This window comes from Pleurodeles waltl, chromosome 3_1 (assembly GCF_031143425.1).
Source record: "Pleurodeles waltl isolate 20211129_DDA chromosome 3_1, aPleWal1.hap1.20221129, whole genome shotgun sequence".
NCBI lineage: Eukaryota > Metazoa > Chordata > Amphibia > Caudata > Salamandridae > Pleurodeles > Pleurodeles waltl.
In genome coordinates, this window is record NC_090440.1 from 1125424994 (window position 1) to 1125452015 (window position 27022).

Consider the following 27022-nt stretch of genomic DNA (forward strand, 5'->3'; position numbering starts at 1 on the left):
CACTAGTTTCACTTGCTGGTTGAAAGCTTGTTTGGAGCCAAGCGATTATATTCTCCAAAGTCGCCCACTCCCTTAGATCTTGAAAACATAATGGGGCATGCCACCCTCAGCATCCAGCAAGTCAAAAAGTCTTTAATTGGTTGGATTGCTTTTCGAGCTTTTTAATGGATTGGGTGAATGTTTCATTCTTTACACTAGATTGGTGCTGAACTAAAATGATAGCATGTCTAAAAGGAGCTGATGGAATGCCTTTTGATCCGGGGTTGCCATCCTTTCTGCTTGTCTTAATTACGGTGTGTTACATTTGCATGATTTCCTTTTGCGTAATTACCCACAATTTCTGAAAAATAACATGAAAGCATGTGTAATTTATGTTAAAAACAAGTCCATCAACTAGCTATATATTTTAGTGCCAAAAGCCTCTTTGCACCATTTTTTAAGAGGACGCATTTTGTGCTTGAAAAGAGCGAAAAAGAGCGAAAATACACATTTGCTGTGAAACACAGGCACTTGCTTTGTAACTGTTTGCATTGTTCCTGCTCTACAATTTTGCCACGAAGGGCGATGTAATTACATAGTGTACTCCACAGTGATGTCATTCTGGGAATTCTGTGTAACAAGCATAACACAAAACACCTGAAGTTACGCGTATTATGCTAGTGTAATTTAAATTGCGCACTGGCCCTAGTCTCATACAGTTCCTCAACTCTTTGATACTGACCCACTCGGTAAAATCAGGCTCGGTGTGCATTGACAAACAGGATTTCGTTTACCCTAAGCTGCCTTTGACAAGCCAGCTGCTCTTCGGCTGGTATGATACCTGTTACCGTTTTGCAATCTCTTGTGTTAATTTTGCTATTGGTTTTAGTGTTAAAGGTGAACGTGTGACATATAGAGGAGCAATGTAGTTGGCCCATTTAAGGACACTGACTTGGCTTTGAACTTAACATAGCTGCCGAGTTTCAAGGTTGCTGATGTGTGACATTTTCATGTTTTCAATGTCCTCACATGTGACATTCTAACCCACTTTGAGTGACACTTTATTGCGAGTAGCTTCTTACATTTCTTAAATTGCTCTTTCTTTGCAATGGGATCATCCTTAAAACAGATGCAGTGATGTACACCTTTTTAAAGTTACCCATTCTCTGGGAGAAGTAAAGTGGGGTAGCCAGGTACTTTGAATATGAGATATGTTCCGTACTAATTTGAGCTAAACAGATGGGAAACCAGATTGCACCTTGCTTTATGGAGTTCACCCAGGCTTTGACCCTGGGCCACACTTTCTGACTCGCTCTGTTATGGCAGGTTTGTGCTTTAAGTACAAATCTAACACTCTCTGCCACGAGAGGGACACACCTGATTGGCCGATAGGGCTGTGTAATATTTTTTCCATTCTGCAATATAGGGACACAAATTGCGTTACAAGGCAATTATCTTTCTCAGATTCTCTTGCGCATACCACGGAAACAGAAAAAGGCGAACAGTAGCTCGTTCTGTAAACTGTGTGGATTTATGGGCAGTTAAAAAATTCCTGCACCCAACCCTCGTCCTGGATCATAAATGTTTGGGGAGTTTTCAAGGGCTTTCATTTAGTCACCCATCCCTTAAATGTCACACTACATCATGTGATTTATTTTACATTTGATTCATATTTTTAGTAAATTAGTAAAAGTGATGAAATTAACTTTAGGAAAGCAATTATTTGCACTTTATAAAAACATGCACTGCCTCTTGTGCACGCTTATGCAGCTCCTGAAACATTGACCCTTTATACGGTCTCGGTCTGTGGCTCTCAGCAGTCCATACATCAGAAGGGTCAAGTTTCACAAAGCCATTCCCTATCCAGACTTGGTATTTTACTTTGGCTAGGAGTTTTAGTCCTGATTTTATAATGGGGTAAACAGTACTACACGACACAGAATGCACAGTAAAAGCCAGGACTGGCCAACTTAATTAAGTACGGACGTGGGAAAGTTGAGATGTCTTATTTACTTCAGCTGTATGGTCCAAGGCGTTAAAGAGTATTAGTCACCTCAGGCTGTGAGCGTCTCTGAAGCCAAGCTTTAAGGCATCATGTGTTCACTCGCTGCTCCGCATAGTGCGGCCGCTCCCCATATCACCCTTACTCTGCGTGGTAAGAGATACAAGGCCTGCACGGGGGTCGTGAGTGTCCTTAGTAGCTGCTCAAAGGGTCCCTGCTGCAGGTCTCTCTTGCTACCGCGCAGCCCGAATTTTCAAAGCATATAGAAAAGGAGGTAGACTCCTGCTCTTTGCAGTCTCGCAATATCTTAAGTTGATCTTTCTTACGTTTGCCCGGCCAGGGCTTTCTTTGGTTTGAGACCGGATGACTGATTCACAGCCATGGGGAAGTGGAAGGCAAAGGGCTCATTTCTCACCCAGTCGGAGAAGAGACATAAGCACACAAGAGGCAGCATAATACTCATGCCAGGAAGATTGTGGATTAAGTATTAATATACAAGATGTGATGTGACATAAGTAAGCTGATGCAAGTCATTTTTAGTGCACATTTTGTGGGCTAACATTTGGGGAATTCCCAGTATGATGCTTCTCTTCTCTTCCGAATGAAGCAGTGCAATAAAGAAATATGCTACTTACATATACATTTAGTCATATATCTATCTGTAGCATGGTCGAGGATAGAATGATATGGAAATAGGGATCTGAAAAAATAGTAATTTCTTTACATGTTTGAATCTCCAGTGGTGTTCCTAAAGAAAGCTCCTTTTCACGCTGTCTACTAGTTCTGGTGTGAAAAATTGTATTGTGGCAACTTAATTGTAATATGTTAACACTGGAAAGCAGTCACTGCTTTTTCCTTTTGCAGATAAGTAGTAAACAGATTTTAATGGAGTTTAGTATATGTCTTTTTTAGCAGCATTGCAGGCTTTCATGCCTTTTCAAGTAACTGTAATTGTAAATGGTATTTATAAATCTCCTACTACCCCTGACGAGGCTTTAAATCGCTTTATGGCGAGTAGTGTGCTACAGCAGAACCAAAGATTAAAAGTTAATGGTAGATTAGTGAAATCTTTATTTTTTGTATTTATTTATTTATGCATTAGTTGCGTTACGTTTCTACTCGTTAAATTCCTATGTGTTTAGTAGCGTTTAGACTAGAGGAATAATGATGGGAAAGGATTTGAAAAGGGAAATAGTAAGGAAGTAAAAGTTTGAGAAGGATTATTGGGACACCATAGTAGCCAGTAGGTAGCTATAGTTGGGACCTAGTTTCCATAGGAAAAGCATTTTTTGTTTTGCCTGTAACTTTGGCGCCAATTGACAAATCTTCACAAACTTTTGTAAACTTATACTTTGGCCAGTTCAGCTGCTGTTTTAAAAGTTTCGGGATGATCCGTCAGGTAGGGGCTAAGAAAAAGGGGGGGTCACAAAACATGTTTTCCCCATACGTTTCCCAAAGGTATTTTGAACACGACTACAGCCTGAACCACTGGATGGAATGATTCCAAATTTGGCAGAAAGCTAGCACTTGGTCCAGAAAGCACAATTTTTGTGTGATTTGGTGTGAATTCATTCAGTAGTTTTTAAGAAATTGGAGTTTAAAATATAGATATCTTTGGACGCGGATCCTCCACGGATCAGACTGTCCCCGTGCAGATATCTGATTGGCTGTCAACACTTCAACAAGGAAGTCTTGGCTGCCGAGTCCCAGAAAAAATAAAATAAAAAATAAAATGGGCCAGGGTAGGGTTACCCTGAGCCCCTGGCCTTGGTCTAGGGATCCATTAGGGACTCTGCCAGGGTTGAAAAGCATTTAAAAAAAAAAAAAACTCAGAAAAATCGATCGATCCCGATCTGCTGATTTTTCAGAGATATTTTCTTTTTAAAAAGTGGTCTCCGCCTTTTTGTTTTATTTGACCCTCAGGTGGGCCAGGTTCCTGGGACATTCAAAAAGGGGGTGGGGCACACATGGCCTCCCTCCTTGTGCTTAAGTTAGCCGTGTGGACCACCACCTCACCAGGGAGATTCAAGACATAGGTGTGGGGGGTGCTGCATAGACACCCCGCGCCCTGGTGACCACCACCTTCCCGAGGGGTAATGGTTAATTTGAATGGGGGAGGCCCTACAGCCTCCCCCGTAGCTACGGGGATCACCACCTACTGAGGCATTATTAAAATACAATGTGGGGGCCAAGCGTCCCCCTTGCAGCCCCGGGGACCTCCCCGGGGTACTAAAAATGACAATGTGGGGGGGCTGCCCAGCCCCCTTGCAGCCCCGGAGACCGCCACTTCCCCAGAGCTAATTTAGAAACAGATAGGGGGTCCGTTGTGGGCCCCACAGACCACCACTTCCCTGGGGCTATTGACAGAGGGGGGCCGTGCAGCCCCCCTCAAGGAGCCACTGATGGCCCTCGACACCACCACACCCCAGGTCTGACTTCTGCTAGGTCCCGGGTTGCCCACCCCCAGAACATAGCTTTTTGTTGGGACTTGGCACAGTAAACACTTCACTCACAGTGAGGGAGAGCTGTCAAACAGCTCTCCCTCGCTGAGCATGGAGGTTTCCTCTATTTCCCTGCTGCGGAGATGCAGGCAGGGAAGCAGAGGAAACATTGCTTTCACAGAGAGAGGTCTGCTTTAGCAGTGCCGGCTCCCAGAGGAGGTGGGGCACCATCTGGGATCGTGAGGGCCTTCAGCTTCCCCCCTGGTCCCCAACATTGTGGAGGCACCCAGATCCCATGGCTGCACCCTGAGGGATGAGGTTGAGGGGAAAAATACTGTATATTAAGCCTTGCCCAGGGGGATGGGGTCCACAGGGCCGAGATCAGCCTGGGGATGGGGCTGTGTGGCCCGCACTCCCTCAGAAAATGTTAATATTTATACCTGGCCCTGGGGGATGGGGTCCCCTGGGCTGAGATAGGCCTGTGGTGGGGGCCACGCACCCATTCTCTGAGGTTAATCCCCTTGGCCACCCAACGCCATGCTGCACACTCCTTTCGGTCGTGCGCAGCAGGAATTTGTTTCAGGGTCTATCTCTCGGGATGTGAGATTAGGTGTGAAACAGTGTCTCTGGTTGTGAGACTGGGTTGAGAGTGTCTGTCTGGGTGTGAGCGTGGTTGTGAGGGATTCAAAGTGGAAGTGAGAGTGGGTGTGAGAGTGTCTGGGTGTGAAAGTAGGTTTAAGAGGTATGACAGTGAGTGTGAGAGTGTCTGTGAGTGGGTGTCTAAGTGTCTGTGTGGGTCTGTGAGTGTTTGTGTGAGTGTCTGAGTGGGTCTGTGAGTGGGTGCATGCATCTCTGAGTGTGTCTGTGAGTGGGTGCGTGAGTATCTAAATGGGTTTGTGAGTGGGTGCGTGAGTCTGAGTGGGTCTTTGAGTGAGTGCATGAGGCTCTGACTTGGTGTGTGAGTTGGTGTGTGAGTGTATAAGTGGGTCTGTGAGTGGGTGCATGATGGATTGAAGGGGTCTCTGAGTGGGTGCATGAGTGTCTGAGTGTATCTGTAAATGGGTGTGTGAGTGTCTGTGTGGGTGTGTCAGTAGCTGTGAGTGACCCTACCACAAAGGAACCTCACCTGCCCTTTAATCCAACAGGAGTCCACAGTTTTGCACAAAATATCTAGCCAAGTGAAGTTCTTTCTACCTCCTTGGGTAAATGTCCTGTATGCATTCTACATCACAGCTGTGAAATGGAGCACCAAGAAATGTCTCCAGTGACATTGTGTACGTTTTGGCAACATGAATATTCCTGATGCCAGTTTCTTTAGAATTCTGTGATAATATGAATCCTTCTATAGAGCGGCCAGCGAGATTACAAAGATGTCAATCTCCACCAAACCAGAGTCTTTCCTCTTATCTATATGAAGTAAGTGCTTATTTGTTTTGTGGAAATGTCCTCATATTCCCTGCCATCAAAAACGCACCATCAGAATTGTCGGGAAACACACTGGGGGGCCCTCTGGGGCGTCTTTGTAGTCTTGTTGGCCTCTCTATAGGAGGATTCATGTTATCACAGAATTCTGAAGAAAGACTGTGGACCCTTGTTGGATTAGCAAGCATGTGAGTTTCTGGTCTGGCCATAATGCTCATTTCACAGAAATTGAAACCTCAACAGGAAGCACTTACTTGAAGCTCCACTTCTGGCAAGGACAAATGATCCTAATTCCTGAGCTTAGCGAAGGCAAATCAAGTGTGTTTACTTGGCTATTCCATATTAAAAATGATCCTAAATTCTTTGTGGAGGTGAATGCATCATTTATTTATTGGAGCGTAATCTATATGTGACTGTGATGAGTGGGTTCTTTCTTGACCCTCCCGCAGTTGTTGGCCCGAGGAACCCATCCCCAGGGCCCAACCTCATATTATATTTTAGTTTTTTGGGGAGGGTGGCTGCGCGGCCTAGCTCCCTAGGCTGATTTCGGCCCCGGGGAACCCCTCTCCAAGGGTCTGGTCTTAACATATTTTTTTGGGGGGGAGTGCAGCCCCCTCCCCGGGCCAATCTTGTTTCCCGGGAACCCCATCCCCTGGGGCCCAGGCCATCTCTCCTAGGTGCCCTCCAGGGCGGCCAGTGTGCAGTGGGACCATGGGGGGAGCCTGAAGGCCCCACGCAGTCCCAGGCAGTTCTCTGCCTCCTGCAGGAGCCAGCATTGCTGTCACGCTAAACATGCAGCTCCCTATCTGTGAAAGCAATAGTTTCCTCTGTTTCCCTGCCTGTATGTCTGCAGGCAGGAAAACAGAGGAAACCTCCGCTCCCAGAAAGCGAGAGCTGTTTGACAGCTCTTGTGTGCTGGAACCTGAGTGTTTGCTCTAACTTGGCAGGAGCTTCCAAAGTTCCCGCTAAGTCAGAGCAAACAGCTATCTCCCAGGGGTGGGCACCCTGGGACATAGAGCCGGCCCTGGAGGGTGGCGTCCCCAGGGCCATTATTGGCTGCATGAGGGGGGCCGTACGCCCCCCAACCTTAACCTTTCCCCAGGGGAGGTGGTAGTCCTTGGGGTTGGCGGGGGGCACACGACCCCCCCTCCTTAATTGTACTAACTTGCCCTGGGTAGGTGGCAGTCCTCTGCAGTGCTTAATTTGGAAATAAAAACGTGCTGGTGCCCAAAGCCCACCTCTTAAACACGCGGCTGCTGCATTTCAATGTGCGAGCAGCCTAATCCTGAAGCCATCTCGGGCTCTTCAAACCATTTAAAGCCACTCCCTGGTCCCTTCAGCTCACTCCAGCAGCTTTTTGCTTTCTACCTTTCTGACGCTTTTTCATTTTTCTCTTCCTCCGTCTTTCCCATATGCTTCTTTTGCTCACAGCAAATGCTTGAGGCAGAAGACTACGCGTCGGCCCTCAAAAATGAGTGCCGGTGCTCAGCACCGAAAATATCAAGCACAAATTAAGCACTGGTCCCCCGGGGGCTTTAGGGGAGGCCGTATCGGTGTCCGCCATATAAAATAAAGATTTTGCCCTGAGGAGGTGGTGGTCCCTGGGGTGTGGGGACCACGCATCCCACCTGCACATTTTTGTTCACTTTTTGTCTAATTGAGGTGGCGGTCCCTGGGGGCTAACACAAGCCCAAGGAGGGGACCCTGTTCGCCCCCTCCTATCTCAGTCCCCCAATTCCCCCCAGACCTGACCCACCTGGGAGCAAAATAAAAAAAGAGCAGGATTTTTCAGAGATTTACAAAAAAAAGCCCTGGCAAGGTCTGTGAGGCACCCCTTGACCAAGGATAAGGGCTCAGGGTGACACTACCCAGGCCCCTTTTCTTTTTTTAAACTTTTTTTGTGGGACTTGTATGAAGCTGAGTCCTGAGATGGCTGCTAGCACGTCCTTGTTGTAGTGTTGGCAGCCAATCAGATATCAGCACGGGGAACAGTTGAATCCGCCGAAGATCCGCGACCCAAGATATTTATATTTTTTAATCACTAATTACTCCAAAACTACTGAACAGATTTACACCAAATCACAAAAAGCACACTTTCTGGACCAAGAGCTAACTTTCAGACAAATTTGGTGTAATTCCGTCCAGCGGTTCCTACTGTAGTTCAAAATCCCTATGGGAAAATGCATGGGGAAAACACGTTTGGGATCCCCCCCCCTTTTTCTTGGCCCCCGCTTGACGGATCACCCCGAAACTTTCAAGACAGCAGCTGAACTCACTGAAGTATACGTTTTAAAAACTTTGTGAAGATTCATCAAGAGGCAAAACAAAAAATGCTCTTCTTATGGAAACTGGGGCCTAACTATAACTAAATACATATATATATATATATATATATATGTATATATATATATATATATATATATATATGCATGCACACATGACACTTGCTAAGGTTTTATTGGCTGGCTATAACCCTTCTGCATAGAAGCAGCAGTAGTTACATGGTTGGGTGTGCACATTTATCTTGTGCCGAAACATGTACATTTTTCGTGCCATTTCTTAAAATATGGGTAGCAGGCATAAATGCTTCTATATATGCACCTATATGTACTTAGAAGCAGCTATTATGACATTGGCCTATATACACATGTATCTTCTGGTGTAATATACATTTTCCCCTTATATAAATGTATTTGCTTATAACAGGAAGCATAGTTCAACGCACAATGACATATGTAATGACCACTTCATCTCTATGCCATGAAAATCTTAGTTTGTCATGGATCATTAAGGTTCATCGATTGCAGGTTCCCTCACATAGCTCTGGGCCATGAAGTGCCATACACAAATACATACGTCTATGACTGACCATGTAAAAGTGAAAAAGCATCCTTTAGGTGGATCTGAGACCCTTGTGTGTGGTGAAGTTCCCATGGGCTCATTATACAAAATGTAACTGGCATGTGTGCCCTATTTTTACATCCCCAGGACACAGCGGAGCCTACAGATGCTTGCGTAGCCTCTTCTATAATATGGCTCATGTCAACACTAAATGTATGTCACTGTGATGAGAAAGGGACATTCTCTAATTTGCATGCGTACAAGTGAGTGAGCCCACTGTCTTTGCACTCAAACAGCATCGTAATATAGATGTGGGCACAGGGGCAAAGAAGCTGTCAGGAGTTGCACTGATTGTGTGTCCCATAAAGATAATGCTCATGTAGTTTATCCCCAAGGGTGCTCCTTGGAGGGGAAACCATAGGAGTCCGAGGGACCAGAGGCATTGCCCTGCAGATGGGTGTAGCAACAGGGATCCGTCCTCCCTCTTCGCAGTGAGCCTGGGTAGCTGCCTGCAGTGAAAGGCAGACCAGCAGCTTCAAACAGTCGGTTCATCCTTCAGTAATGCAATCTTTCCAGTGAGGGTCGCTTCTGCACTAGGTATTTACTGTTAAAGAGGTCAGTTTCCTGGCCTGCATAATGTAACCCAGTTAAAGACATGTGGCACAAACCCGGACAATATGCCAAAGTTTGAGTATAGTCCCAGGAGTGAATCCCTCCTGAATGGCTTTAGAGTCTGGGCATAGCATGAATTGAAAAGACCTCAGGGTTTTTTTCAACATCAGCAAGATATTCTCATCTAAATGCCGTGGTCTAAGGCATCAGTATGTAGTTACCTCTGCTCTGAAGAATCCACCTTTTACTTGACACAACTCATCATGTGGGGCTAATAAGAGCTTGATAATTACAGGAATGGACTGTGGTATATATACAGGCATCCCACAAAATGTGATGGAAAGTATGCAATAAATGCTGAATCAGGCTGGATGTGCCTGAATCTCCAGAAGCAAGAGCACGTATAGCCAGAACTGAAAACACTCCTATGGCTTTGGTGGAATCTAGAACTAAGTTTTAAGTGCTAAGCAGTGTGTACAAAGCATATCGTCTGCAGAAAACATCTGTACAGTGCAGCTCTAATCTAGGCCTGCATTATCCAGAGGAACTCCATAGACTGCCTTGTGGATCCTAAAGACAGGAACAAGAGGCAGTGGGAGCCAAGAACAAAAGGATATTTTGAGGAATCTGTGGTTTTGATTAATTGCCTGGTATTAGAGGGCTCCTGCATTTTTGGCATCCAAATCCACTCTTCCCTATACCTGTTTTTATCCTCCTAGTTTCCAAAAGACTTGCATTGAATCCCCCACTCTTCAGTTCAGATGAGCACATGGGCGAGTATATCTTTCAACCTTGGAGAAGGTCTCTACTTCCCTTTCAGCTCCAGGTGGTGGAATACAGATATGGTTAGAAATGGGGTCTCTGGCTGGCAGTCAGTTTGCACTCTGCCCAAGCAAGGACCCTCACTCCAGTCAAGGCAATCGAGATATACACTTAGATAACCCCTGCTCACCCCCTTGGTAGCTTGGCACAAGTAGTCAGGCTTATCTCAAAGGCAATGTGTATAGTATTTGTACCAACACGCAGTAATACAGTGAAAACACTACAAAATGGACACCACATCAGTTTAGAAAAATAGGCACTAATTGTGTAACTCTAACAAGACCAAAACTGCAAAAATCCCACAAACACAAGTAAAGTTATGAATTTTCCAAATAATAGTCTTACTCCATAGAAAACAATGGAAACTTTGCTTTTACACAAAGTACCAGGTTTGCGTGAAAAATAAAGCAGCACAGGCGAGCATGCCTCGGAAATGTCAGCAATGCGTTCATTCCTTACTCGCAAGTGAGGCCGTTCATTGTTTCTTCTCAGGTCATGTAGGTGGTGCGTTATTTTTCTCTTTCCCGCAAGAGAATGATGCATCAATTTCTGGACGGGGCACCTCGAATCAGCGCAGGTTCACAATGATTTTGACGCCCAGTGATGATGCATGAGAAATCCGGCCGCACAGTGATGGAAAACCGCACTGTGTGGGGTTTGCGTCGTTTTCAGCAACCGCAAGCAGGTTTTGCATCATTTCTCCAGCCTCAGTGCAGGTGATGCATTGAAGTCAGCAGCGAGGCAGGAGGTGCTTCGTTTTTGAGCCAAGTTGTAGGTGGTGCGTCTACGTTTTCCCTGCATGGCTCCCTGTGCATGGATTTCAGTCCTTGTTCTACCAGCTTCACCTTTCAAGGGCCCAGGGACTGGATAGGGCACCAATTGTCAAGGCAGGAGTATCAGCAGAGAGTCCAGTTGCTGGCAGAGGAAGTCTTTGACTGCCCTGAGACTTCCAAACAGGAGTCAAACTCAGTCCAAGCCATTGGAGATTCTTCACAAGCAGGAGTATACCACAAAGTCCAGTCTTTATCCCCTTTCACAGGCAGAAGTGGCAACTGCAGGGTAGCCCAACAAAGCACAGTCACAGGCAGGGGCTGCACTTCTCACCTCTTCTCCTTGGCAGACGTTCATCTTGGTTCCAGAAGCAAAACATGAAGATCTGAGGTTTTGGGTCTACTACTTATACCACTTTCTGCCTTTGAAGTAGGCAAACTTCAAAAGAAAGTCTCTGTTGTTCACAAGATCCTGCCTTGCCCGGAAGTGGTTGCAAACACACACTAGGGGGTTGAAGACTGCATTGTGTGAGGGCAGGCATAGTCCATTCAGGTGTAAGTGACCACTCCTTCCTCCTCTCTAGCCCAGATGTCTCATCAGGATATGCAGGCTATACCCCAGCTCGCTTTGTTTCTCTGTCTAGAGGGGATTCATAAATAGCCCAACTGTCAGTGTGACCCAGAAAGGGAATACACAAGCAGGCAGAATCACAGAAAGGTTTAAGCAGGGAAATTTCCACCTTCCAAAAGTGGCATTTTCAAACAGACAATTTAAAAAACAACTTTACCAAAAGATGTATTTTAGAATTGTGGGTTCAGAGACCCCAAACTCCAAATCTCTATTTGCTCTCAAAGGGAAACTACACTTTAAGGATATTTAAAGGCCGCCCCATGTTAAACTATGAGAGAAACAGGCCTTACAACAGTGAAAACCGTCTTTGCCAGTATTTCACTGTTAGGACACGTAAAACGCATCAATACATGTCCCACCTTTCACAAACACGGCACCCTGCCCATGGGGCTACCTAGGGGCCTGCGTTAGGGGTGCCTTACATGTACAAAAAAGAAAGGTTTGGGCGTGGCAAGTGGGTACACTTGTCAGGTCAAATTGGCAGTTTTAAACTGCACACACAGAAACTGCAGTGACAAATCTGAGCCATGTTTACAGGGCTACTCATGTGGGTGGCACAATCGGTGCTGCATGCCCACTAGTTGCATTTGGTTTACAAGCCCTAGGCACCTCTAGAGCACTTTACTAGGGACTTGCTAGTAAATCAAATATGCTCATCATGGAAAAGCCAATTACACATAAAATTTACATAGAGAGCATATGCACTTTAGCACTAGTTGCCAGTGGTAAAGTGCCTAGAGTACCAAAAACAGTTAAAACAGAGTTCAGCACACAGTCACATATAGGAAGCAGAGACAAAAAAGACAGGGGATACTACGCCAAGGATGCCAGATATAACAGATATGTTTAGAGTTTCTTTAGTACCGGGGTTAACCATAGACTACAAGGCAATCTCATAGATATTCAACCTGGGATAACCATGGATTACACAGTGATGTAATAGATATTCTGCCCGGGATAACCATGGATTACATAGCATTCTCATATGTGCACTACCTGGGATAACCATAGACTACATAGAGATCTCATAGATGTTGTACAGTCGAAAGATGCTACCTGGTTGAGAACCCTTTGGGTTTCTTGGAGGGCATTCTAAGTAAGATTGTCAAATTGTCAATCGAGATAAGGGACACAATACAGTACTTGTCCTAGGATCACATCTTTATGGCACACCATGTCCAAGCTGTGGTTGTAAGAGGGGATAGAGTGTATTGGGGAATGGTTGCTTTCAGTAATCATCAGGGGCTTAGTCCCTTTAATCAAGCATGGGTTGTCCTGCCCTCTGGAATGTTCCCAACAACCCAGTCATTTAAAACAATCTTAGTTATTAGCAACATGGACTCCAGTATACATCCACATAGAGTTCCCCTATTGTGCAGAGTTCCATTAAATAAAATGAAACTCAAATAAAAGGACTCAGTTTAGAGAAACTTACACCTGGAATCTCATATTGTAACCCCCATGACTTTGTAAACAAATCTTCAAGTGGGTCTGTTTGGTGCTGACCAGCAAAAGTATACCTCAGGGAGAAGTCTTTCTACAAAAACATTAAAGTGCTTACTCTCCAGTTTCCGGACCCAAAAAGTCCCCCCATGCATCTCCCAAATTAAGCACATTCACCAGCTGGCCTGCTGTTATAATGTCACTGCTGGGTAAAATGTGGTACACTCGAGGTACTACAAGCAAAATTATCCCCCACTAAAGTGTTTCAAGAGCATTGAAAAACTTCTTGAAAATTGACTTTCTCTCTGAAGAGTATGTTGCCTCTATCAGATCAAACCTCCCCCCCACCCTGCTGGTTTCTGGCTTATACTAAACATTATGAAACTATCTCAGCTCTATGACCCAAAAATGATACTAAGTTAACATCTCTCCTTTCACCCTGGGCATTTCCCATCTCCTTGATGAGAGTAATGCTGCTCCAGAATTGTCCTACACCTTCTCTAGGTAGTGTAACAGCAACAGGTAAGGCAATGGATAATCTAGCAAGCAGATGTGATAATTCCTACTAAGTCACTCTTAGGCACATTTATGGATCAGGCTCTGTTACTGCTCTTTGCCTGTGAAGTGCAAAGGCTTCTGGCAATGGCTGTAGGCCTAAGGTAACTATAACTCGCGCCTTTGCCATGCACAGTTTTCTCATCAATAATTTTACTGCAGTTGTTACCGTGATATTACCAACAATGTCATGTGATGTAATATCTGGGATAATTAGCAGTGCATTGCGAGGGTGCGAGGTATAATTACCTTATGGCACGTGTTATAGATACTTGAAATAACTCTAACTATAACAGCTGAATTGCTATGGTTTTGTGCGTGTAACACCTGAACCTAACTATAACGACCCTGTAACCTTTGGCATTTTATTGAATTTCTAAGTTGTTTTTTAAATTCTATTTCCTAACTTCAGCATCCCTGTAAACTTTGTTTTTTTTCCAGTGAATTTCCAGAGTTTTTTAATGTTAAGTAAGATGCCCTTTGCAATGAAAGGTGGGGAGTGAGTTGGAAGCAGGGCCTGGCCTAGCATTGTGCTGCCCCCTGAAGATTGCAACTCCTGCTCTCCCTCCTCCTCGCCATCCATCATCTAAATCCATGAACCTGTTCCATTACAGTCCTGTGTGGTCGTTGTTCTGCCACTGCCCTTCCCGCCTGCCCTGAACAGTTAGCTTGCTGCCCCCATCCATCTCCTCCCCACCTTCTGTTGCCCAAATCCAAGCACCAGCCCCTTCTCTCCAGCACGGCCTGATGGGCTGTCACTGCCTTCCATTTAGCTTAATATTTCCGTCCCCATTCCTCCTGCCCTCTGTTGCCCAATTCTATGCCCCATCATTGACCTCCTGTGTAGCCTCTGTGCATAGCTTGCTGCCCCTACCCTCCTCCTTCCTGCCCTCCGATGCCTGTGTGCATTCCACTGCTCCCTCCTTTTTGCCCACCATGTTCCATGGATCTGCCACTGCCCCTCCTATCTACTCTGAGTGTTCTATTGAGCTGCCACTGCCCCTCCCACCTGCCAAGTATGGCCAGATGGCTGCCGCCTGTCCCTGCAACCTCCACCCTGCCTGTCTGAGTTCCATGCCCTTTTCTCCTACTTCCTGTCCTCCATGGTCCATTTTGCTGCCACTCCTTTCTGCCCTCCATGCTCTGTTGTGCTTCAACTGCTCCTCCTGCCGGTCCTGAGGGGGGGGGGGGCTGCTGTCCTCTCTTGGCTGTGTCCAATGCCTACTCCTTCCTCCTGTCCTCCATGGTCCTTTGTACATGTCCCTGCCCCCTCCCTCTTGCCCATCATGGTCATTGTGCTGACACTAACCCTCCCGCTTGCCATACATGGTCTTTGGTGCTGCCATAGCCCCTCCTACCTGCCCTGTGTGATCAATTTGCTGCCCCTGATCCCCTCCCACCTACCCCCCCGCTGTCTGTGTGTATGCTATTATAATCTCAATGTTGTCCTTCTTGGTGTGTTGTGCTTCCAGTCCCCATCCTGCCTGCCCTCCATGGTGAGCATGCTGCTCCTGCCCACTTGCCCCCTGCCCTTTGTTTTCCATGTGCATGCCGCTATCCCCCCCCCCCCCCTGGCCTTGTCTGGTCTGTTGTTTTGCCCCTGCACACTCCCTCCTGCCCTTCGTGGTCTGTTATGCTGCTGATGTCCATCTTGTCTGTCCGCTATGGTCAGCTTCCTGCCCTTGCTTCTTTCCCCTCTGCTCTCTGTTGTCCATGCGCTCAACCCTGTACCCTCCCTATTCCTTTCGTGGTTTGTTGTGCTGCACTGCTAACTTTTGCCCTGTAAGGTCAGATGGGTGACCCTCTCTCTGGTATCCAAGTCCATGTCCCTGCTACATTCCTCCTGCCCTCTGTGATGAAGCTCCCTAATTTTCTCATTTAATGCAGTAGCCTCAGTAGAAAATGCTTTCAGTCAAGATGGTATTCCAATGTGTCACATGTCTGGCATACATTCAGAATGTTAGCACTCTAGTTGCTCATTAGAACACTCTAGTAAAGCTGCTGATCACCAGAGAGCTAACTGGCAGTCTTATGCTGGTGTTGAAAGTGCATGTTTCAGTCTGCATGTCAAAACGTTTTAATGAAATAGAAGAGAAAGTAACAACATAGACACCCCGCTTTAGTTCCTTTCCAAAATAAATGTTTTACGTTTTACCAGTTTGATTCAATAAAGATGGCTTCAGGTGTGCCACACTTTTGCTATACATAAGACAGTTAGCGCTCTAGTTGTTCTTTAGAACACTCAGGCAGGCTGCAGTAGAGCACAAGGGAATTAACTCACAGGATGCTCCTGTTGGAAGTACATGTTTTACTGAAAATGTCTGACTTTATTCTCATATGGAAGAGAGGTATAGTCTAACCTTACTGAACAACTACTCTTATTTTAGCTTCTGGAGTACCCTCAACAGCCTCTATGGGAAAATCAAGAGAAAACAGTTTCCTCTGAACATGATTCATGAAATCCCGGCAGAAGGCTTTTTCATAGGACAAAATCACCTTAAAACACCTTAAAACACACCACAATTCCTAAAATGTGTATGGTACCACCAACAAATGATTTAGATTGTAAATAAAATCAGTTATCACCCTTTATATGTTCTCCTTTTTGTGACCCTCAAAACCTGCCATTCACTACAGTGCATTTCAGTGGGGTACTGTAATGTATATTAATCCCAAGATGGCTACCAGCACTTCCTGGTTGAAGTGCTGACAGCCAGTCTGATCTCACCATAAGATCTGTGCTTAGGCACTGCCCAGATATCTATATTTCTTTTTTCTTTAATAACTCCAAAACTACTTAATAGATTCGCACCAAATAACAAAAAGCATGATCTGCACCCCAAGATCTAGCTTCCTGCCAAATGCCAAATGTGGTGTAATCTCGTTAAGCAGTTTGGCCTGTAGTCGTGTCTAAAGACCCCATAAAACATGCATAGAAAAATGCATTTGCGGACCCCCCCGTAATTTCTACTCGGCCCACGCTTGATAGGTCACCCTGAAATTTTCAAGACTATATATATATATATATATATATATATATAATACACATGACCTTGTTTCCATAGGAAAACCATTTTTGACTTGGCTATATCTTTGGCGCTGTTTGATGACTCTTCATGAAATTTTCCAAAAAGTGTCAAGTTGGGTCTTGTGCATGGAAGGTTTCGGGGTGATCCAGCAAGCGGTGCTGAGAAAAAAGGACCCAAAAAGTCGAAAAAAAGTGGTTTTCCCACGTTAATTCCCCTTGAGATTTTACACACGACTACAGCCCAAACAGCTGGACGGAATTGCACCAAATTCGTCAGAAAGGTAGCTCTTGGTCCAGAAAGCACCTTTTTTGTTATTTGGTGTAAATACAATCAGTAGTTTGTTAAATATTCCAGGAAAAACAAATTTGTATATCTAGGCACATGAATAATTTGCAAATTCTCATGATCTCGAGCAGATATCTAATTGGCTTCAACTAGGAAGTGTTGGCAGCCATTTTGGGATTCAGACTCAGCCGAGTCCCAAACAAAGATAAAACATAAAGAAAAGGGGTCAGAATATAAAGACCCTGACCCCTCTAGCCTTGGTGCTGGGGTCAGGTCAAGGCATTAAGCATTATTTTTTACATTTTTGCAATGAATTAATGGCAAATTCATGGCAAAAATTAAAAATAAAACAAACAAAGGCTCCCTCGCTTGTTGTGAACTAAGCTCCCGCATGGGCCAGGTCCCGGGGCATGCCACCTTCCCTGGAGTTTACGACAATTGAGGAGGGGGGCCGCACAGACCACCCTCCATTGGGCTCCTTGAGGCCTTTGGGACCACCACCTCCCTGGGCTTTAATCCATAAAAGTAGGGGGGGCTGCACAGGCCCCCCCTCCTGGGGCTTAAATATGCCCTGGGGACCAACTCCCTGAGACTAACTAAATTGATATGGGGGGCGACGCTTGGAATACCGGGCCCAAGGAACCACCACCTCCCCAGGGCAGTAACCATAATTTAAAGTGGGAGGGAGGCACGTGGTCCCTCTCATAGGCCACATACAGCCATGGGGACCACCACCTTTCCAGGGCCAGTCTGCATACAAGAAAGGAGGGGGCCACACGGTCCCCCTCCTGGAGCCATTATTGGCCCTGGGGTTCAGCACCCCCCAGGGTTGGAGCCTGCTGTTTCCTGAGGTCCCCACCCTTAGGAGCATCTGTTTGCTTTTGCTTGCCAGGACCTGACAGATCTCGCCCAGCAAGAACAAACACTAACTTTGCTTCCAGCAAGCAGGAGCTGTCAAACTGCTCCCGCCTGCTGGAAGCAGAGTTTTCATCTGTTTCCCTGCCCGGTGCCATGCGGGCGAGGAAACAGATGAAACGATTGCTCCTGCATTTCTAGCAGCTAGCTGCATTCAGGAGCAGTGTCGGTTTCCACAGAAAGCGGAAACAAGCTGGATAGGAACACAGGAGCCTTGTTACGCTCCCCCAGCAGCCCCCAACGATACACACTGAGTGTCCTGGGTGGGGCCAGGGCATTCAAGTACTAGTGGCCAGGCTGCGGTAAGTGGGGTCCCCAAGCTGAAATCCACCCAGATAGGGGGAGGCACGTTGCCCTCTCCTCATTTTAATAATGTATTTGGCCCCAGGGAGGTGGTGGTCCCCCGGGCCCAAGTGGCCTGCACAGACCTCCTACATATTTGATATTTAGCCCCTGGGATGTGGTGGTCCCCGGGGCACATTGCAGCCCAGGAGGTGGGTCTGTGCTGTCCCCCTCCTTTTTTTAATTAAAGCACCAGGGAGGTGGTGGTCCCCGGGTCTCAAAGAGCCAATGGAGCGGGGTCTGCGCTGCCCCCTTCGTTTATAAGAATAAAGCCCTGGGGAGTTGGTGTTCCCCAGGGCTTATAGGAGTGACATGAAGAGAGCCCTGTGTGCCCCCCTCCTTTTATTTTTTAAAAATTGTCATGCCCCCTGGACCTGGCCCACATGGGGGAGGAGGGCTTTGTTAAAAAACAAGATCTTTTTGTGAATCTGCCACAAATTTTCTGCTAAAATTTTAAAATAATACTTTTTTGCCTTGGACGGGGATCAGGGTATTTCTACTCTGCTTGCTTAAATGCTTGGTTGCTTATGGGGGCTGTGGAGAATGTGCTCTAGGTTTACATGGAAGAGGTTTGTTAGCTAATTGATAGCAACAGGATATACAAGAGACAATCCTTCTAGATATGGTTTGTTTTGATGAAGCCATGCCAGTTCTCAGAGGTCCATCATTTATGAACAACTGATTTGATTTACAGATATCGTCAGTACTATGCAAATAAAATGTAAATTCCCTCTGCACATCTAATTAATGCAAAGTTCCTTCTGCTGGAGAAGATGGATTATTTAAAAAGACTGGAAGCAAAATAGTTTGTTTAATGTGAAAATCAGAGATGACTTTTAGTGAAAAAGATTGGTGTGTTCTCAACACTACTCTATTCTTGTGAAAAATAATAAATGGTTCCACAGAAGAGAGCTTGTAATTCGCTAACACTTCGCGCTGACGTAATAGCTACAAGAAAAGCTACTTTCCAAGTTAAGTGCTGCTTTGAGACCTTATGAATGTCTTCAGAGGGAGAATCCATTAATCTAGGTAACAAAGGGAGAAGCCATTAATCTAGGTAACACTCAATTTAGTTACCAGGGAGGAGCAGGCTGACGTAGAGGAGAAAAAGTATTTTTAGCCCTTCTAGGAAGTCTTTAATCACTGGTGAAGTGAAGAAAGAGCTTTGATTCGGTCCTTTCCTATACACTGTGATAGCAGCTAAATGAATTTTTATAAAGTTAAACTGCAGTTTGGAGCGAGCCAGATGAAGCAAATAAGTCACGATGGCATCTTCTTGGCATTTAATCGGATCATTATTGTTCTAAAGGCACCAGATGACAAATCCTTTCCATTTAAAAGTATAGGATGTCTTTGTACTTAGTTACTTAGCATCCTTGAGGCTAGTCATACAGTCTCTCGGATATTCAGGTGCCATACTGGATGAATTTTGGAGCCATGCTTCCAAAATTCAATGTTGGGATGAAAGATCTTTCCTTGCGTCCTTGACAGAAGGTTGGGTTTGTCCAGCAACCTATTGTGGGGCTTGATGGAGAAGTGAAGTAGCTTTGGATACCACCACTCTTTGGGCCATTCTGGGGCTATTGGAATCATTCGGGCATCCGATGGTTTGAGTCTGAGAATTACTGATTAGTGTAATTGGTGGAAAGGCATAGAGAAAAAAACCTTTTGACCATTTGATCAAAAGGGCATTTCTCAACAAGCCTGTTTCCGATGTTGTTGATGCGAAATGTGACAAATAGATGTCAGGGAAACCCCAATCTTGAAAAATGTCCAGCAGAACTGTATTGTCTAGTTCCCATTCGTGGTTTTCCAAGAAATGCCTGCTTAACAAGTCTGCCTGGCCGTTTTGAACACCTGGTAAGTGAATTGCTTGGATCGAAAGGTTTCTCACCGTAACCAATACCATATCGACTGGGCTTGTTCAGATAAGATCCTTGATCTTGCCCCCCCCCTTGAGTGTTCAGATTGTGCATTGTCGTGGTGTTGTCTGTCTGAATCAAATTCCTGTTGGTGAATAACAATGGACAAACGCTTTTAGAGCCAGATGAACAGCTTTCATTTCCAGAATTTTTGTGTGATACAGTTGTTCCCTCAGCGACCATTGACCTTGGATCATAAGATTTTGTAAATGTGCTCCCCACCCTGTGAGGAAAGCATCTCTGGCTATTGTTTGTTTTGGCAGATCTTGAAAGAAAGGTAGTCCTCTTAATAAATGGTCTCTGTTGCGCCACCACATTAGAGATTGAGCTGTGTGTGCTGCAAGTGACAGTTTGTCTTCCCAATTGTCCCTCCATTGTGACCATTAGTCCTCTAGACACTGCTGTAGTGGTCCCATTCTGAGGTGTGCATTTGGAACAAGGTGGATGCCGTAGACACTAGGAGGGACGATATCTGTCACACTGTTAGATGAGGCATTCGGAGTAATCGGCAACATTTCTGAAAAATGGTAGACAGTCTCTCATCCGAAGGATACACTTTTTCTTTTGTTGTGTCCAAGGTGCTCCTAAATAACCTAGAGTTAGTTGAGGTGAAGAAATTGACTTCTTGTGATTGATCTGTAGACCTCATTTTTTCAAGAGATTGGTTGTCATGTTGAAATCCAACTATGCTTGATGATGGGAATGCACCTTTATCAGGCAATCATCTAGGTAAAGGTAAATGTATACTTTGAGTCTCCAGAGGAGAGATGCTACTACTGACATGCATTTTGAAAATGTCCTGGGTGTTGACTTTAGGCTGAATGGGAGGACTTTGTCCTACTCTGAATCTTAAGAATTTCCTGTGTGTTTTCGCAATGGGAATGTGAAAACATGTGTCTTGCAGATCCACAGAACACATCCAGTCTCCTTTCACCAATTGTGGATTGATTTGATGTAGCGTCAGCATTCTGATTTTTTGTCTTTTTATAAACTTGTTTGCATGCCTTTGGTCAAGCACAGGGCTGAATTCCAATTGTTTGCCTTCCTTGTGTACCAAAAAATATCTGGAAAAGATATCTTTTCCTCTTTGCAAAAAAGGCATGGTTCTATTGTCCATTTTAGAAGTAAGGCTTGAACCTCATTTTTTAATAGAGGTAGCCTATGTTTTGGTGCTGATTTTGGAACTATTATAGGAAAGGACTTTTTTCATTGAATGAAGTAACCTTTTTGAATAATTTGTAATACCCACTAGCCTGTAGTTATGAGTTCCACTCTGATAAATGACGAGAGACACTCCCTCCTACAGAAGTAGAAAACAGAAGAGAGGGAGTGTGATTCTAACTGTTTTGAGGTCGATCTTGCCTTGGAGGAGAATTGCCGTTGAGTTTGATGTTGTTGTTGCTGTCTCCTACCTTGTCTATTCCTGGACTGGGATTGCTGTTGATGATATGGTTGTTGGCTTACATTGGATTGCATTTGAAAAGGCCACTGAGGGGGTAGAACCCTATGTCTTGCGTGAACTTTATAGCCTCTTCATTAATAATGGGGACAAGAAAATATCTTCCTCTCCTCCAATCCCATTCCTTTTACAGTCTCTGCCTCCTTTTTCATCCTTTCCATTTCATCACTGTGAGGACCAAAAAGAACAGCACCAGTGAAAGGAGGATTCATAATCTTTGAATGCGTGCCTGGTTTAAGTGAGATGATCCTGAGCCAAGACAGTCTACAGAGAGATATTCCATTACAAAACTGAACAACTGCCAGATCCACCTCATTTATTGCTGCAATGATGGATTGATTGGAAACCATTTGACCTCCCTGCACAGTCTCCATAAAATCCTGTCCTCCATCTGTTGGTAGATCATTTGCAAAGGAAGCCAATGACTCCTGTAGGGGCTGTCATATCTGGCTTGTAGCGCAGACGTGCTTCCGTTTTTTTGAAGTAACTCCTGCAGAGCTACATAATTTTCTCCCCACATCATTGAATCTTTTGCTTTCCTTTTCTGGAGGAACCAAAGTTTCTGGGACCAAACAATGTTTCTTCCTAACTGCAGAAACAACAACAGAGCCAGGCTTAGGGTCCTGCCACAGATATATAGGGTCTTGCTTGGCCGCTGTGTATTTCTTCAAGAGTCGAAGAGTTGTAGCTTTGATAGCAAATGGAGTAAGGAATTTTTCTTCCGCAAGCTCTGCAAATCCCAGAACCAAAGGTAAGGAAGATAGGTCCTCGTAAAGCCCTAGTTTGCAGAGTTTCCATAACAACAGAGACTGAAGCCTGAGGTGTCTGTAATTGAATGTTTAATTTGTTAGCACCTCTAACTAAAACCTCTTGAGAGGTAAAAATGTAATCTATGGGAGACATTCTTGAAGGTAACACTGCCGGATAGGTAGGTGTGTAGGTGTAGTAAGAGTCCTGAGAGTAACTTCTAGATTGTGAGGGAGACCGTGAAGATGTTTTTCTCCTCCTCTCCTTAGAGTTAAATGTCATGAAGTAGCAAAATTTCAAAAATTGAGGTCAGACGATTTACCATTTTATGCAGAAATGGAACAAATAGATGATATCGCTAGCAAACTCAATCTTGCACCGATTTTAGAAATGTTGTAAAAAATAAAATGCAAAAACAATAGTATGTTTTATGAAAATTCCAGGCAGATGTTAACATGTTTCTTCAATACATCCAGTGTACTTGAAATGGATTATGCTTTCCCAGAGCACATACTCTAACAAGGAAATTACTTTAGGGAGTTTATTGGTCTAAAGGCTGTAACAGTAATCCACTAAAACCTCCATATGGAATTATGAGAATTATAATTGCTTATAACAAAATCCAAAGTTTCCAGTTTTGTGCTCAACCAAGTGTGTGGCAAAAATACCAAATAACCAAATTAAATATAAGTAAATGTGTTACTAATGAAAGCAAGGAATATGCCTAGGGTAATCCTCACTTTGTAGTGCCGAAAACACAATACTATTGAACATAGGAATAATCACAATCAACCTTGAGGCATAGCTACACCAAGTCAAAAATCATAAACCTTTCTGTTAATCCATCAAAATGTGCTATCCTGCACAGAGAAATTTAGGTCCAAGGACCCTCTAAAATGAGAATCTCACACTTCTGTACAGGAACTATTTTTTTTAGATGGCATAATATGGATATTCTTTGGACTTTACGGGTTACTGAAACAGGCATGATTCAGATGGAAAAGAATTGTGATTTAATGTAACTTGAAAAAAGCATTGTTTTGTGTTTTCTTAAGTTATCTTTCTGATGTGTCTTTTTTCAAGGAAATCCTCATCCTCCTCTGTCAATCAGTTTCTGGGATCTTCCCCCAGCAGTTTTGTGAAAAACACTGATCATGCCACTCAACCTCCACATTTTCAGCATTTGCAAAACCTCTACCCCAACCCTGTACTGCCACCTATATTGCCTAGGGTGGAGAGTGACACGCTGTTAAATGCAGAATGGGGAGTAAGTCACCAAGCAAAATTAACCCGCAGTAATTCAGAAGGCTATCTACTGCAAGTGCAAAAACAACTGCAAGATAAAAACAATAAGGTAAGGTTGGATTTTTTATGACTAAGAGAAATTAATTTGCATTTATTTTATATAGGTGTTATAGCAATGTCTATGTTTACTTTTGAAATATTTCCTATTATGTGCATTGACTGTAAAACTATGACTTAACATCATAATTATTAAGTGTTTCATTCAAGTGTGCAGTTAAATTTTCCTTCCTTACTTACTAAACACAAGAGGGGAGATTCATTAAAAAAGTTGGACAGGGCGCCATTCCTTAAACTGGCCTCCAAAGTTGCTCTGTGCCACTTGGAGGATGACCTTTGTTCTTTTTTCTGTAAATGCAAGCTGTGTACTTTTAGTTAGGGTGGTGGTGGGCACAGAGTGTAGTACTACAGACCAGGGCTGGAGTGGGCAATCTCCCTCTCTGACTGCTTTGTGTCTACCTTTTCCCTCCCTCCTCCTCTTTCTGTTCGTGTTAAAGCCTCATTGTACCTGCTTTAATTAATATTGGCGAGCAGTAAAAGGTGACAGAGGAACCAGGAGCAGTGCTGGACTTTCACAACCGGCTTCCGTTAACACAAGCATGGACTGAAATATATGATCAGTTCTATTATAGGTATGAACTTTTGTGATTACTGAGGCTCCACAACATTACTAGAGGTCTTTATGCCACTCACTCTGCTGGTCTTTAGGACAAACCAGTGATCTATTAATGTTGGGGGAGGGGATGAACTAGTCGTTTTAATGCCATACAAAGGCTGGATAATTCCATGAAATCGTGGAGAACCCTTTCACCATGGTCAGACGTTTCATATTTTTTGTTTGGCAAAAAGGGCCATCAAGTCTCTGCATTTCACCATTTTTATTATCAGCTGCTGTGAGCAATTAATAGTGTTATTTCGGCCATGAATGAGTCAAGCTTCCAGATATGACATCAAACCCTCCCCAGTAATGGTGACAACCCCCATGCGGAAGGAACAACATACTAAAAGGTGTCCACCTCAGTGAGGCATCCAACAAAGGCAAACCCTTCAATGACATGCAAGGAAATAAAATGAACTATTACTAAATTGGATATACAGGGCACTACTCTTTATCCCAGAATACATGCAAACAATGTGTATACAGGCTTAGCAAACAGTTTACTCTAATTCACTGTAACCTGGCAGCCACACTAGCAGTACTAGATTCATGTGGAGACATTTCACTGTGCAGGCCATCTCTGGTACATGAATTAGAACACAACGGATACACACAGTAGGGTTTTGTGTTAGAGTAGGTAATTACTGTTATGCCATGTCTGCATGCACAGTAGGGGTTGTGGTAATTAAGATTACATGTAGTTAATGCCATTTTCACTCAGTGATAATCTTCATTACTCCCCACCCTTTGTTCTTCCTTCCACCTCTCTGTGTGCCAGGCTTCAGTCAAGGAGTTCAGTTTATTGCTCTTATACTAGACACAGAAGGATTATAGTTTAGGTTGTTCCCTGCAAAGGTGAAGTGAAAGATGTTTGTTTTATCTAAGAACATCTAAGATGCTTATCTCCTGGTATGGAAGCACACCATCTAAAATAAAGGTTGTGCCAAGCAAGAGTAGGGCTAGGAGTAGTGCTATATTAGCACAAGATTCAAACCAGTGGAGATGGTATCCCTTTGGTATCCATGCACGTACAGTACTGCAATACCAAGGTTCAACACAACCTGTGAATTGATTTCCATGAACCCTCCTATGCCTGCCACTTCCTAGTCCCCTTCTGAATGTGGACAAGATTCCAACCTCTCCCTAAGACTTCGGGCCAGATTTAGGTGTTTTCAGAGGGAATACTCTGTCACAAACAAGACGTTTAACCTGTTCGCCTTATTTTGATCTCCATAGGATACCATGGGATCATAATAAGGCGGATGGGATATCTGTCACGTTTGTGACGGAGTATTCCCCTCCACCAAGCCTCGAATCTGGCCCTTAGTGATAACCAGCCTGAGCTTCAGAAAGCTCTTGCACCATGGCTAAATCCACATTTATAGCTACTATGTTATCATTAACTCCACAAGTGTTATTCCTGGACAATCCATGTTTAAACACAACTTCAAAGCCACACCATATTTAGAAATTCTCACATACCCCACCCAACACCTCCCATTTAGGTCATTCTACAACCAGATGCACATTGCAACCCTGTACTCTGCTGTGGGAAAACAGGGCTGATTGAAGAGGCCCCCTAACTTTTTGCCCCAATTTTCCACTTTTTGCTTGTGTTTTCCTGACTCTGATGGTGCCCTGGGTACTGCTAACCAGTCCTAGGGCCTGTGCTCTGTGTAAAATGGATATGCAAATTAGGCTAATTATAATTGGCTAAGTTAACCTACCTATAAGTCCCTAGTACATGGTAGGGCATGTAGGTTTAGGGACCACAGCATAGGTGGTGCACTGCTGAGGTGCCCAGTGTCATTTTAAAGGCAGGCCTGCCTTGCTGGCTGCTTTTAAATTAAAGTTATATGCAAATTCGACTTTGGAATTAAAAGTAGTTCCAAAGTCTTAAACTACCTTATTTTTACATATAAGTCACCCCTAAGGTGTGCCCTATGTGCCCCTAGGGCTGGGTGCCATCTAACTATAAGCAGGGACTTTATAAAAATAGTTTTATAAGCCCTGGTGAGGTAAAAACAGCCACATTTGTTTTTCCCTCATTGTAGTAAATGGTCTTCATAGGCTAGAATGGGGAGACTTTATTTTTATTTTTTAAAGTCTCCATAAATGATGCATACCAAGAATTTGGTATCAAATTAATTGTTGTAATAAATCCCACAACTTCCAGTTGTTGGATTTAATATAACTTGTTCAGGTAAAGAGTTTTAAACTTTACCTGAAAAGTTGCCAATTTCAGCCCTGCATTGTTTTTGCTGCTGTGCTCTGATTGGCCAGCCCCTAGCAGCTTGGCCAAGCTGCCTTGATGAGGTGTGAAGTGGCCTGGCTTCACACAAAGGAATGTGCCTGTGGGAAGGAATCTCCCTTCAGCAGATGGTGAGGCAGGAAGGGGGAGGGCTGCCAAACTGGTCTTCAAAGGCAGAGAAGGACATTTGGAGCAACCAGCAACACCCCCACACCCTGCAACCCCAGACAACTAGGTGCCCCCTTGATTAGATTAGGAGAGGGCAGGAGAGGGGTGTGTTTATGATTTTTAGCCACAACAGTGGGTGGGCTCCGCCAGATGTAACCTCCAAAAACCAGATTCAGCCATGATGGATTTTTAGAGAATGTTGCCTCCTGGGATTGATTTTTGCCACACTTCCCAGGAAGTGGTCATCACAGGGGGAAGGACCCTGCACCTGATTGGAGAACCAGGACCCCCCTGCTTTTCACCCAGGAGCAAGGATAAAACTGGCAGACCTGCACCCACACCTCAGTTCCCTACCACATCCAACAAGGAAGAACTACAGAAGAAGAAGGACTGCCCTGCTGGACCCCTGGCCTGCACCTAGAACCT

General features: G+C 44.5%; 1 protein-coding gene across 1 annotated transcript in view; it reads left to right on the forward strand.

The window, feature by feature from the left end:
• Window positions 1–27022, forward strand: part of JHY (junctional cadherin complex regulator) — a 317713-nt gene that overhangs the window by 184023 nt on the left and 106668 nt on the right. Inside the window, exon 6 of the mRNA XM_069224424.1 lies at window positions 23301–23571. Within this exon, the coding sequence (XP_069080525.1) occupies window positions 23301–23571 (271 nt within the window). The remainder of the gene's footprint in view (window positions 1–23300; window positions 23572–27022) is intronic.